General features: G+C 39.6%; 1 protein-coding gene across 2 annotated transcripts; it reads right to left on the bottom strand.

The window, feature by feature from the left end:
• Positions 1-872: 872 nt before the first annotated feature.
• si:dkey-243k1.3 (endonuclease domain-containing 1 protein-like) lies at positions 873-9,952 on the bottom strand. 2 transcript variants are annotated; one of them, XM_061720234.1, is made up of 6 exons: positions 9,809-9,952; positions 5,134-5,247; positions 4,935-5,035; positions 3,833-3,947; positions 2,012-2,168; positions 873-1,427 (listed from the first exon to the last, which is right to left on the bottom strand). In XM_061720234.1, exons 2-6 carry the CDS (start codon positions 5,209-5,211, stop codon positions 1,036-1,038), a joined length of 843 nt encoding a protein of 280 aa, XP_061576218.1. In that variant the 5' UTR covers positions 5,212-5,247; positions 9,809-9,952; the 3' UTR covers positions 873-1,035. The 2 variants fall into 2 exon arrangements, with proteins under 2 accessions (XP_061576218.1, XP_061576220.1); XM_061720236.1 differs by lacking the exon at positions 9,809-9,952 and adding an exon at positions 8,341-8,363.
• Between the last annotated feature and the right edge of the window lie 2,138 nt (positions 9,953-12,090).

Raw genomic sequence — 12,090 nt, forward strand, 5'->3', positions numbered from 1 at the left:
GTAGTTCTGCTGCACTACGATTGTGTCGAGACTCTACAATCCACCCACTCTCCTTGCCACCTCCATTGCCGGGCTCGAACTGATAAGCGTACACAGCAAAGTGATGGTTGATTGTTTTATAGCGTGGCAAAGTGGTACCTGATGATGCAAGATTATGGATAATGATGAGGAGACCAGAAAGCTGCTACAGGAAAATGAGGAGCTTTAAAACATGTGTTATAGCTTCAGAGCAATGGTCATATTTCCACAGACTTAAAGGAAACATAGCTTGCCCTTTTTTCTTTTACAAATTGCCATACTTTCCTAATTCCATTCCATGCATTCATTTGGTTCCTCTGCAATCAACAAATCAAGTTTGTTTTGTGCAGCTGAATATTCTGCAGCCTCTAGTTTAGAGCTTGAATATTTGTTCTGTCCTACATGTTGAAATAAACCCCAATAAGGGCGGCCAGCAACTGGTGCAGAAGCACATACGCTCAGCACTTTCCCCTTTTAAAAGCAGACCAGGCATTCTGAATCATAATTCGGGTACCCTGAGTTCTTGATTTCCTTCCTTGGTTCTTGAAGTGTTTATGCTCTCGGCTGAAAGGCTTCTTGACCTCCACCTGGAGGATGGATGGGTGGGGAGTTTGAAGCTAATCAGCTGTTGTTAGGTGATTGTGATTAGGTTAATTTTTGCAGTTATTCCTCTTATATTTCATGGATTAATTACACTTTGAGATACAGCTTTCAAATTATGTTAATAATATTTCAGTTTTTCTTTTATATGTGTATGCATGTGTGTGTGTGTGTGTGTGTGTGTGTGTGTGTGTGTGTGTGTGTGTGTGTGTGTGTGCGTGTTGTTAATAACAAATACACCAAAAGCAGACCCATTATCTCTTGTAATTATTTATATATTTAGTTGCTGTCCAAAACTATTATTTAGTTTTACAGGTATTTTTACCTTTATTGTTTGTTTGTGTTTAGCTTTTTTCTATGAGAATTAAAAACAATTAGGGCTTTAATTCACTTTTTAGTGATTCTTCTTCCAGTATTTCATGCTCTGCAGTTGTTGTAGAACAGCTCCCCTACTGGTTGATTGGAGAACTTCTGCAGGACTTCTCCCAGCTTTTCCAGCGTAACTCTGTCCACCAAGTTCTTCTCAGTGTTTCTTGCAGTGGCAGCTCCACTCTCAATGGGTCTGTCGTTGTTGTCCACACAGCAGTAGGCGTTCCATACGTAGTCTGGGATGTTGACACGCTTCACATTATTTTTTATGATCCAGTTGTCTGCAGAGGGAACGGCTCCTACCAGTACGTAGGCCTTAGAGCACTTGCTTCGAAACAGGTCTGTGAGCTGGGATTCATGGATCCTCCAGGCATTTTGATTTAGTTTGGGGTTCTGAGGAATCACGTTGGTCAGGGTGAACGTGGCATTGCGGCTGGGAACTGGGAAAGAGGGAGAGAAGTAGAACTTGTTAATTAACAAAAGAAATAGTTGGTCTATGTTGGTAAAAAAGAAAGGAATGTACTGCAAAGGTAACAGGGGGTTAGAGTCACAGGATGTGCCAAGTAAAAGGATTCCCAACATCGCATGACAGTCTGCTGACCCTTGGTTGGTCTTTTATTGCATCGGGCTTTAACATTTATCAACTCTGCAGTTATATTTCCAACAGAGATCATTTAAAATAATGATGTGATCATTTGCAAACTCTGTAAAATAAGAGCCTATCCTGAATTGACTGTTGCAACCAAAAAATAACTGCAAGCTTAAAAGCACATGTAACCCTGGGTGGCATGTGGATTTAGATACATTTTGCTTTTATAATATCAAAATATGTGGGTGATTAATGATTGATATCCACAACACATCTGCAATAGCCGAAACCTCTGTAAACAGTTGATCCTTATACCCATGTTATCCACCAAATTTTCAAATTTCCACACAGAAGATGTTCTGATAGGCAGGCCTGGATTTTGATATCCATCTACTGATCTCCTCCTTAAACAACACTGGTGTTGAGCTCCACTACCTGGATGATGTCCGTTAGGGTTGAGGTGACCTCGGTCGAAGCCAGAATGCGTGTAGTCCTCATTCAGGGCTTGTCTCTCTCCCAGATATATCTCAGGGTTATCTTTCCCCAGCCAGTATCCATCCATCATCTCGGTTTGCCAGGACATATCCACCAGCTAAACCACATGAAAATGGCCCAGATTTAATATAAAAAGGCATTAAAAAACAGTTCAAATCAGGGCTCTCAAGTTTTGTAGTTTGCTTGGTGTGAGATTTTTATTTATTTATTTTTTATTAAGCAGGGGTTGGGGGGGCAGAAATGCATGAAGTGAAATAAAAAGAGGAGATTAGGGAGTGTAAAAACAAGGATTGCATGTATAAGGAAAAGGAAAAACAAAATATATATATTTCTAGTTTTATTTTTGATTATGTCAGTTTTGGTCCTCCACACCGTTTGACTCCTGAGATGGGTTTCTGGAGTAACTGTGCGGTGAAGTTAATCATTTCTCAGCGTGAGAAATGCCATGTGTGGCGTGTGAACTTGTTTGAATGCATGTGTCTCACGCTCAATGCGCGAGACTTGAGAGCGCGGAAACAAATTAAATAAGATTCTTTACCAACATATTTTGTTTTGCCCTAACATATGGTCAATTTCTAAAACCCAAAGCAAGAAAACGTTTGATACATCCACACACATGGTATCCGACTGTGCCACTGCCCCTTGTACTTCTGAGATGGCAACATTAATACAGAGCATTAATACTGTTCTCTTCTGTACATGTTTGCAGGCCAGAGCTTCAGGAGCTGCATGCTGATCTGCAGTCCCACCCGCCGACCACCTCAGTGTCTGCTAGTGCACCAGTTAGCCATCGTGTCTGTGTCTCTCCTTTCTCTGTTCTTCATTCTCTCTGTCTGTTCTCTTCTTTCCTGCTCTGCCCAGCTGGCCTCCAGCAGGAGGGTCCCCCCTTATGATCCTGGTCCTGGTCCAGGTTTCTTCCCTCCTAAAGGGGAGTTTTTATCTATCATTGTTTATGTTATGTTTATGTTATAATTGCTTGGGGGTCATGTTCTGGGTCTCTGGAAAGATCCTAGAGACAACTTCTGTTGTAATAGACGCTATATAAATCAAATTGAAATTGAAAATTTAAATTGAAAAATCAGTAAAGATTTTACAGCAGTGTATGCTGCCTTCATAGTGCCATTTGTTTTGTTTTTATTCATGAAGATTCACATTTTTCTCAAGGAGACGTTGCAAATGCAGATACTACACACATTACGATGCATTGCTAAGGAAGAGGATGGTACTGGATCTGCCCCCTGCAGTGTGATCTGTCTCCAATAGAGAACGTGCAGAGAATCTTTATAACAAACTTGAAAAAGGTTTTAATGTCAACCACTTTTTTTTAAAACTCCTTAAGACCTAGGTTGTTGAGAAGAATAGAACAAAATAACAAATGAAAAATCTAATTGAATGATCTTCTCAACAGTTGTGCAATGTTGTGAAAAAAAATGATATAAATTGTATAGTAAAATCCTATTGTTCCTACACTTATATGTTGTCGGTCTGAAGCGTAAAATGAAGTGAAGCTAGTCAGAAAATATTCAATATCATGGGTTCATATTGTCTACACAGAGAAAAACATCTAAAGAATTGTAATAATACCTTCTTTTTTATTTCTAATATGCTTTTTACAAATCCTCTCAAGTGAGGATCGCTGAATTTCTGGCCCATGGTAAATCTGCTCCATATACTGGACCTCACCAACCCTACACCCAGTGAATCTAACACCATATTGTGTAGTCATACACTTGTTTTGTGCAAAGATTGTGTTACACTAACCTGAGGCTCTACAAACCACCTTCTCTCCCTGCCTCCCCCGTTGCTGGGCTCAAACTGATAAGCAGAGTACACAGCAATGCGATGGTTGGTGTCATACAGCGTGGCAAAGTGGTACCTGATGATGCAAGATTATGGACAGCGATTAGGAGAGCGGAAGTGTTGCCGCAGGCGAACAGAGTAAAAGACATTTAGTGCCAAATAATAGTAAGTTGCTATCAACCAAATCAGAAAAACAAAGCATTAGACGTAGTCAGAAGGAAAAATCATAGTATCAACAAATGCAATCAAAGATGACGTGCAGTGGAATAGGAATGGCATTGAATGAGTGATGTTGGTATCGCAGTAAAAACATGATGATCAAGTTTAGAGCTGGGTATCATCACTGACCTCCCGATACGATACGATTCCGATACACTAGGTCCCAAGACGATACGATTTCCGATACGATATCGATATTCTAATTACAATAATGGAATAACGTGATCCTTCCATCGCTATGTCCGGCCAGAGAAGCCTCACCCTGACTGGTGGAAAGAAGCGGCCTGCTCACTCCTCAGGTTAAGGAGGAGACTTGATCTCAGTGTAGGGCCTCCCGGGGTTGGTAGAGGGAGCAATTCCCAGGACTGACTTAGCAAGGAGCACTGGGTGATAAAACGGGGGGAAAAAAAATCGGGATTAAAAATATATATATATATTTTTTTTTTTAAATCGATACTTGGATTTATGTATCGATAATCGTTCCTACACATGTATATCGATAAAATATCGATATATCGATATTTTTAACCCAACCCTAATCAAGTTCCTACAATGTGAAGCTTTTGAAATAAAGACGTGCAGAGGCCAGATAATTGCACTGTGGCCTGACTCACTGAAGGAGATAATTTCACACTGAGGGGTCCTCGACTCCATCATGTAGTCGAATCTGACAAACAAACATCTGTGTACACTCTCATAATAAACTCATAACATGTACCCTTTACCCATCCAGCTGAGTGAATGGGTGGGAGGGTGGTGGTGGGGGGGTGGGGATCAAGTAACATTGTGCTGCTGAGAATTCAGAAAAGTTTACTGTAGATATTGAATATTCTTTCCATCCTACCTGTTTACATAACGCTGACAGAGACGGGCAGCACCCGGTGTAGCAGACCCTAAATCTGGCACCTTCCCTTTATAGAAGTAGACCAGGCATTCTGGCACATCCTGGAGTGAAACAACAGTTCAGCTCAGATCAGTGATTCTTTTATAGTACACGATTGTGTTGTTTGAGTTTTTATATTAGCAATAAAAAGATCACAAACCTCAAAACGCTGCACAACATCTGCATGGACATAAAAGAGGAGTGGAAGAAAAGCGCATAAAGTTGCCAAATGTTGCATCCTGTATGGTAGCTCTGGTGTCCCCAGTTCTCAACTCTGGAGTTGGAAAAAAGACAAAATAAAAGAGGTCATAGATGCTTGAAAAAAAAAAAAGGTACCGTGACTTCTTTCTTGGTTTCTTGAGGTGTGTCAGCTCTCATCCGACAGGCTTCTCCACTTCTGACTGGTGACGTGAAACTGTTGTTAAACGTTCATACTTTTGTAATTGTTAGTCACATGACTGGCCAACTATTTCAACCATTCAAAGTGCAAATTCTCTTAGAATCACCTGTCGACCGGGCTTTAGAGCTCAACGAGTAGAGCAGGCGGGTTGGAGTCTCATCTGGGATCCCTGCTTCCATGTCTGCTGTGTGTCCTCACTTCTCTCTCCCTGCTTCCATGTCTGCACACTACCTAGTGAAGGCCAGTGGTACTCAAAGCGCATCTAAAGAAAAAATTAACATTGCCTGGGGAGGAGATCTAGTGCTGCACTCTATGTATTGGTATGGTGAAACCACCTCCTCTGTTCAATATATTTTTTCTCTCGTTAAAGTTGGATGGTTTCTTTCCATCCTCTCTCAAGCCACCTGGGGTCCGTTGCACAAAGCAGGTTCAACAAACTCTTGAGTCTAATCCTGAACTCTTAGTTGATCTACTCTGAGATCGGAAACTCTGAGTTTTCGGTTCCAGAACAGCGGATTTGAGTTAATTTACTCAATTCTAAGTAGTTTCACTGGAGTTAGGGCGTGCGCCACAACTACCAAAAGCCAGCAAGAGCCCCGATTCGACGATCCACTATGGCAACCGGCGACAACAAAAGATCCACCTACTTTTTTTTTTTAAACTTTATTTAACATTTCAATTTACAAAATCCCTTTGAGGAAACATTAGTTTGCGTCTGAAGATCCACAGATCCACATACTTCACGCCGTGTCCTTTTTCACCCGAATGGAATTAGAGATTTTAATGCGCGCATACGGCGAATTTGAACATGTTTTTCGAAAAAAAGAGTAACACCGCAGCACAGAATATAATATAAAATTAATTTACTGTAACATATTTCTACATCATTCACCTGCAATCCTGTGGAACTCCTTTTATGGCTTGGACAGGTTTATGATTAGGCTTGCCACCCGTCCCTTGAAATACAGAATTGTTCCGTAATTGGGAAAAGTTGCGTTCCGTATTGAACCAATACACATATTATGCTCTTATTTATGTATGTAATAATATACAGGTGGAGGTCGGAAAATGTGAATATATTGCAAAACTTAATTCGTAGTAAATTCAACTTAAAGGAGCTGTATGTAAGAGCAATAATAAAACGAATCATAAAATGACCCCGATATGTCAACAGACATTTAAAAATCATGTTCATTTCAAATACTTATGTCACTGACAACAGCACTCAAGCCAGGATATTCCAGTTTAAAAAGAGGAGTTGCAGCCCTCAACTGATGTTTATGTTGTAATTTTTTGTTTTGGCCTGAAGCTCCACCCTCCACCTATCTCCCAATCACCAAGTCAGTATTGTTTCTGAAGCTCCACCCTCCACCTATCTCCCAATCACCAAGTCAGTATTGTTTCTGAAGCTCCACCCTCCACCTATCTCCCAATCAGGGTTGCCAGCTCGGCTCTAATTATCGCAGCCATGGCAGCCTACGTTCCTGCTGCATTCTGCAGCCTACCTGGCAACCTCTGGTCGGGGGGAGGAGGGGGAGGGTACACGTCGCTCAACAATATTTTGAAAGTGACTGCAGTACCAGTTTTGGCCATTTCTTACAGACGGCTCCTTTAATGTGAAACAAATATTATTTCCCACTACATGCAAAGTGAGATATTTCAAGCATTTATTTGTTATAATTTTGATGATTATGGCTCACAGTTTATGAAAAACCCCAAATAAAAAATCTAAAAAAATTAGAATATATTATGAAATCATTAAACAATTCAATCATCAAAATTATAACAAATAAAGGATTAAGTTAACATATATTGCTTTGCCTGTAATGAGACTATGTACTGTAATATACATGTATTACGTGGTCTGATAATCTCCCGACGAAAATTTAATTCTCTGTGCATTAATGCTGTACCTTCATCAATTGTGTCTTCATCAAAAGGACATGCCATGTTTGTGACAATGGACTTCTTCTGACTCTGTTTTTAATGACAGATGGCAGTACTTCGCCAAAACTCGCCTGCTGACTGAATGAATGAGGAAATCAAATGTGCGTGTGTCTCTGAAAGAGGCGGAGACGCAGAGAAACTCCAGGTTCATTGAAATAAACCTGATCCCGACCAGGTTAGGTTCAGAGCGTCTGTTACTACGGTAACTGACCGAGAGCTTAAGCTACATCTCTCTTACCCCTGGCCTGTTGTCTGTCCAGAATGTGGACATCAAAGACCCCAAAAGAGTTTCTGTTTAGTTTGAGATGCAGCTGGACCACTGAGTATTTAAACGGATTTAAGACCTCTCCTATGCTTTGTCTTGTGTTAGAGGATGAGATGTTTTGTTCCCCCTGTGTGAATATCTGTTGACAGTTCACCTGTCTGTTTTATTGTTAAGATGAAGCAATGCTTGTTTTAGTTTTTGTTGTAGGTTTTTTGGAGGTGCTGTTGAGGTACACCTCACATTCAAAGGTTTGGGCTTGGGGGGGAAACATCTTAGTACATTACATTTAGTATCTTTAGTATCTTTGGCAGTCCTGACACATACAGAATTAAAACATGTCTCGGAGATAGAGGTTTTATTTCAGATTTATTTGTTGATTTGACAAAAGTTTGGGTTTCCACAGACGGGAATTGAAGTGCTTTCTCAGTGGTGTCCCAGCATCAGTTCAAAGGAAGAAAGATGAAATATTCAAGAACCAAGGAAGCATACCCCGTTGCTTTCTAATTACGCTCTAGTCTGGGGTGACCAAGAAATAGTCAAAATGAGAAGAAGATCACCACATTGAAAACTGTAAATATAGTATACACACCCTATGAAAGACAACTAATACAGTCATACGATACAATGCAGGACATAAGTCAGTCTTGTTACTCAAGGCAGTGTGTAATTTATGAATGTTAATAATTCAGAGCCTCACATGAGGAGGATTGGTTCGTTTGTACCATCTGTGTTTGTACGTGTGTGTTTCCACTCACCCGCTTGCTGCTGCACCTGTCTGCTGGCAAAGTCTGCAGTAAAACAAACTGCTTTTATGTAAGATGGCTCCTCCTTTTTTCTTTTTTTTTTTTACCCTGAATGTCCTCTATTTTTATCTGAACCTCTTTAAGCCAACACATGAATTCTGCGTGGGACCATCCAGAGTTTGGTATCACATGATGCGTGGACGAGGACGACCAAGAGTGGGTATGATAAATGGAACGACACCGCGGAGGTGGGAGCGGTGACCTTAGAGCCACATGTGCTCGTAACCAAATACAGCACATTAGTGTTGTGAAATGTTGTTGCTTTTTCTACTGTCATTTTCAATATTTTTAATAAATGAAAATAAGTTCTGCTGCTGTGGAAAGAGAAATGATGCTGTATAACTTATTTATTTCCTAAATGTAAGCTTATTTCTTATGCATAGCTGTCTATTTTTAGTTACTCCGATTTCTCTGAAGACAAGATCATTATTTACAGTTACTGTAAGTCAGGAAGCTGCAGCGTTGTGTTGATGGGGAGATGAACGCTAATGACTCTAAAAGTGGATTAGAGCGCACTGACTCAATTAGTTTCCTATGATGACATAAAAACACTAATGTTCAGGGTGGTTATTTAATCTTAAGATTGCCAGGGTGGAATATTTATAGCATGGGATTTTGACAGATTCACTCACAATCAGCCAGTTCCTGGTTTGGTTACACAGTGGTCATCTGTTGTTTTTCCACGATGTCAGCACCGGCCGCTGAAATCCTTCCAGCTGTTTGTTTCAGAGCACTGACTGAATATATTAATTGTTAAATGATTTAAAATTATGTCACTTTACAGTGAGTGAATACTTTCTGATCTGAATACAAGTATATTTGCAGTTTGTAAAAATCAGGAAGAAATAATTAAGAAAAAGCACTTAAAATCCTTAAGTTTTAAGTGCTTTTCAATGCACCTTTCAATAACCCTGTCTACCTCATACTGCTGCACCTTTCACTTTTCTTTAAATTGTATATATGTTAATAAGAGCCATTTGGCTATTTATTGTTTGCAACTATTTAAATGTGGATACAGTGAGCGAAACAACCAGAGTCAAATTCCTTGTCTGGCATGTTCATACTTGGCCAATAAAGCTTATTCTGATTCTAAGCCCAACAGTAAAGATTCAATCGAGAACTCAATTTGCCAAGTTGAACTCAATTTAAGTGTTTTGCTCTGTATGATTTGATGTCCTTTAATGCTGTTCAGCATAACTTTAAGCCTGTGAGGCACCTTGGTCAACTTTGGTTCTTTTCAAATGTGCTACATGAATAAATGTTTAATCTTTACCAATTAAGTCACTTATTTCAGTTCAGTTCATTCAGTTTTACTTTTACAATTCCTGGATTAAAAAAAAAATGTACTTGTTGCTGTAAAATGTATATGATGTGTATTGTAGAGTCAGCGTAGAAGGTTAAAACATTTTTCAAGAATTACCTCCTGTGTCAGTCTGCCTGGCTGCGAACCTGATGAAGCCTGCGAGTGAAGACATTCCACTGTGTGATCACTGAGTTGTGCAGAGGATGGGCAGAGTCCATTATGATATGCAATTTATGCAGCATTCTCTGCACATTCAGCAGCAGGCGTCCAGAGCAAGTCCTCAGCACAGAGCCAGCCGTCGTTATCCCTTTCTTTGTGTGGCTGGCTCTGATGCTGCTGCCCAACAGATGATGGCAAGTTAGAACTCACTGAAACTAACTGAAGCAGGTGGATACCTGTACCATCCACTCTTGCCCCATGATGGGAAGATGACCTCTCAGCCATGTGCAGTTATTTGTTTTTGCCAGCCTGTCAAAACAGAAATACAAATGACAAATCATGCAATTTATATATTTTTTTAAATTTAGGTATTACTCAAAGGTGTATTCACTTCTGATCCACCTTCCTTTCATTATTCATTATTCCAGGTTAAGGGGATCTGCTGGAGCCTTTCCCAGCATCAGGGATGTTTCATAGTGGAGATTAAAATGAGTCAAAAATGCTTTAATTGTGAGTATTCCTGAAAACCTTGTTTCTTTTTGATGTGAGCTCAGAATAGACAACAGAGCTGTGTTCCACTACTGATGATGCTGATCATTTATAACACAAAGCCTCTTGTTATTGTTATCTGAAGAGTCCTGTTTTATCCTTGTGAAGTAAGTGTTCCAGGTGCTGGAGCAGCTGCCACCTGAAACATCAGTAGTCTCTCTGGAAAACATGCAGCTATTCTCCTCCATTTTAAACTTTGCTCACAAGTGAGCCAAACTGCCTTATGAGATCAAATGCCCCCCCCCAACCCCCCAACCACCACCATCACCACCACACGCACAATCTTTACTTATATGGTGGTTGTTTGCACCATTTAGCATCAGCCAACATCGGTGATCGTCATTAGCTACTGTGTTATTTTGGATCCGATGTATTCCTTTAAATTATAACATCTTGAAAAATGGATCACATAATTTTTTTTTCTAAATCACATTTACACAAATGTAGGTAGAATGTTTGTAACTGCTGATTTCGAACAAGATGTTTGGTTCCACAGGATGTTTTAGAAGGAAGAGCATTACAACTGTAATGTTGTACAGCCTGATAACGTCCTGTGATTAACCTGCTGTTAATCAGCTTGTATTAGAAGTGTGTTGTATTGTGTATTGTTGTGTTGTTGTGTTGGCCTCAACAGCAGAAGAGAGGAAAGGTTGGGTTTAAAATGTTGCATTCACCAACGGTAGTAGTAATGCAGGCTTAAAATCATTAATGCGCCACTGTTGGGTTCAGATTTTTCAAGTGCAGTATTTATGTAAATGTATTCTAGATTCCTCCTGAACTAACAGACACTTTAATGTATTGTTCATGAATGCTGCGGGGCGTCTGCCTGATGCCCTTTCGTGTCAAAAACAAACAGAATTTTTGTTATTTTAACAAATGTTAAGATTCAAAAGATCCTTTTAGCTCAGAGTGGATACTGAAGGTTGAACAGTGTTGAACTGAGAGAAAGTCGTGGAGGCTAAAGAAAAACTGAAAACATTATGGATGATATGAAGAGACAGGCTTATCTAATAAGGCTCATATTTTCTCATTACTTTGTTTACATTCATTATGTGCAAATATCGCAGACATGACTGCAACACAATTTGAAATAGAACACAACATTACAGCTGTTTGTTCAATGTGATTGCTTCATTATTATAGGAATAAATAAATGCAGAAATTAACAACAGTATGTTTAGCTTTCCTCACAATTTCAGTTGTGCATTGCTGAAATTTCAAAGAAAAGATGGATGACTGTTAAACTAAACATCAAAAAACGGGTCAGAACTGGATTTACTGGACACACACTCACACACACACCTTGATCAGTCCACAAGTTGTGCAAATTCAAACTATAGTGTAGAAAATAAAACTAAATAAAAGCACAGTCTAAACCAATTATGGAAAAATAAGCAAAATTTGTACCTTTCCAGCAGTTATACAGTACTTTTATTGTTGTTTTCCTTCTCTTTTTTTAAGAAACCATAAATACATCCATGTGCCTGCAGTTGAATGCTGAATAGTTGCTGTAATGCAGGTTTTTCTTCTTTTCTTCTTTGCTCTCTTAAAGTTCGTCGCCAGGTGGCACTGTTGAGTTGTGGTTTTAAATTGACTTGAACCTCTGAATTAATTTAACGTCTGCGCACAAGTGCATTTCGGATTATTCAAGTGTTCGTCCACCTGGAAAGCATTCTGCAAACCAATGATCC

This window comes from Cololabis saira, chromosome 4 (genome assembly GCF_033807715.1).
Source record: "Cololabis saira isolate AMF1-May2022 chromosome 4, fColSai1.1, whole genome shotgun sequence".
Classification (NCBI taxonomy): Eukaryota; Metazoa; Chordata; class Actinopteri; order Beloniformes; family Belonidae; genus Cololabis; species Cololabis saira.

What these genes read in the sequence shown, in the direction of transcription:
- si:dkey-243k1.3 (XM_061720234.1), bottom strand. Translation starts at nt 5,211, where the DNA reads ATGCAACATTTGGCAACTTTATGCGCTTTTCTTCCACTCCTCTTTTAT. An exon ending in ATGTTGTGCAGCGTTTTGAG is followed by an intron (nt 5,036 to 5,133) that starts GTTTGTGATCTT and finishes GTTTCACTCCAG; the next exon opens with GATGTGCCAGAATGCCTGGT. An exon ending in CCCTAACGGACATCATCCAG is followed by an intron (nt 1,428 to 2,011) that starts GTAGTGGAGCTC and finishes CCTCTTTCCCAG; the next exon opens with TTCCCAGCCGCAATGCCACG.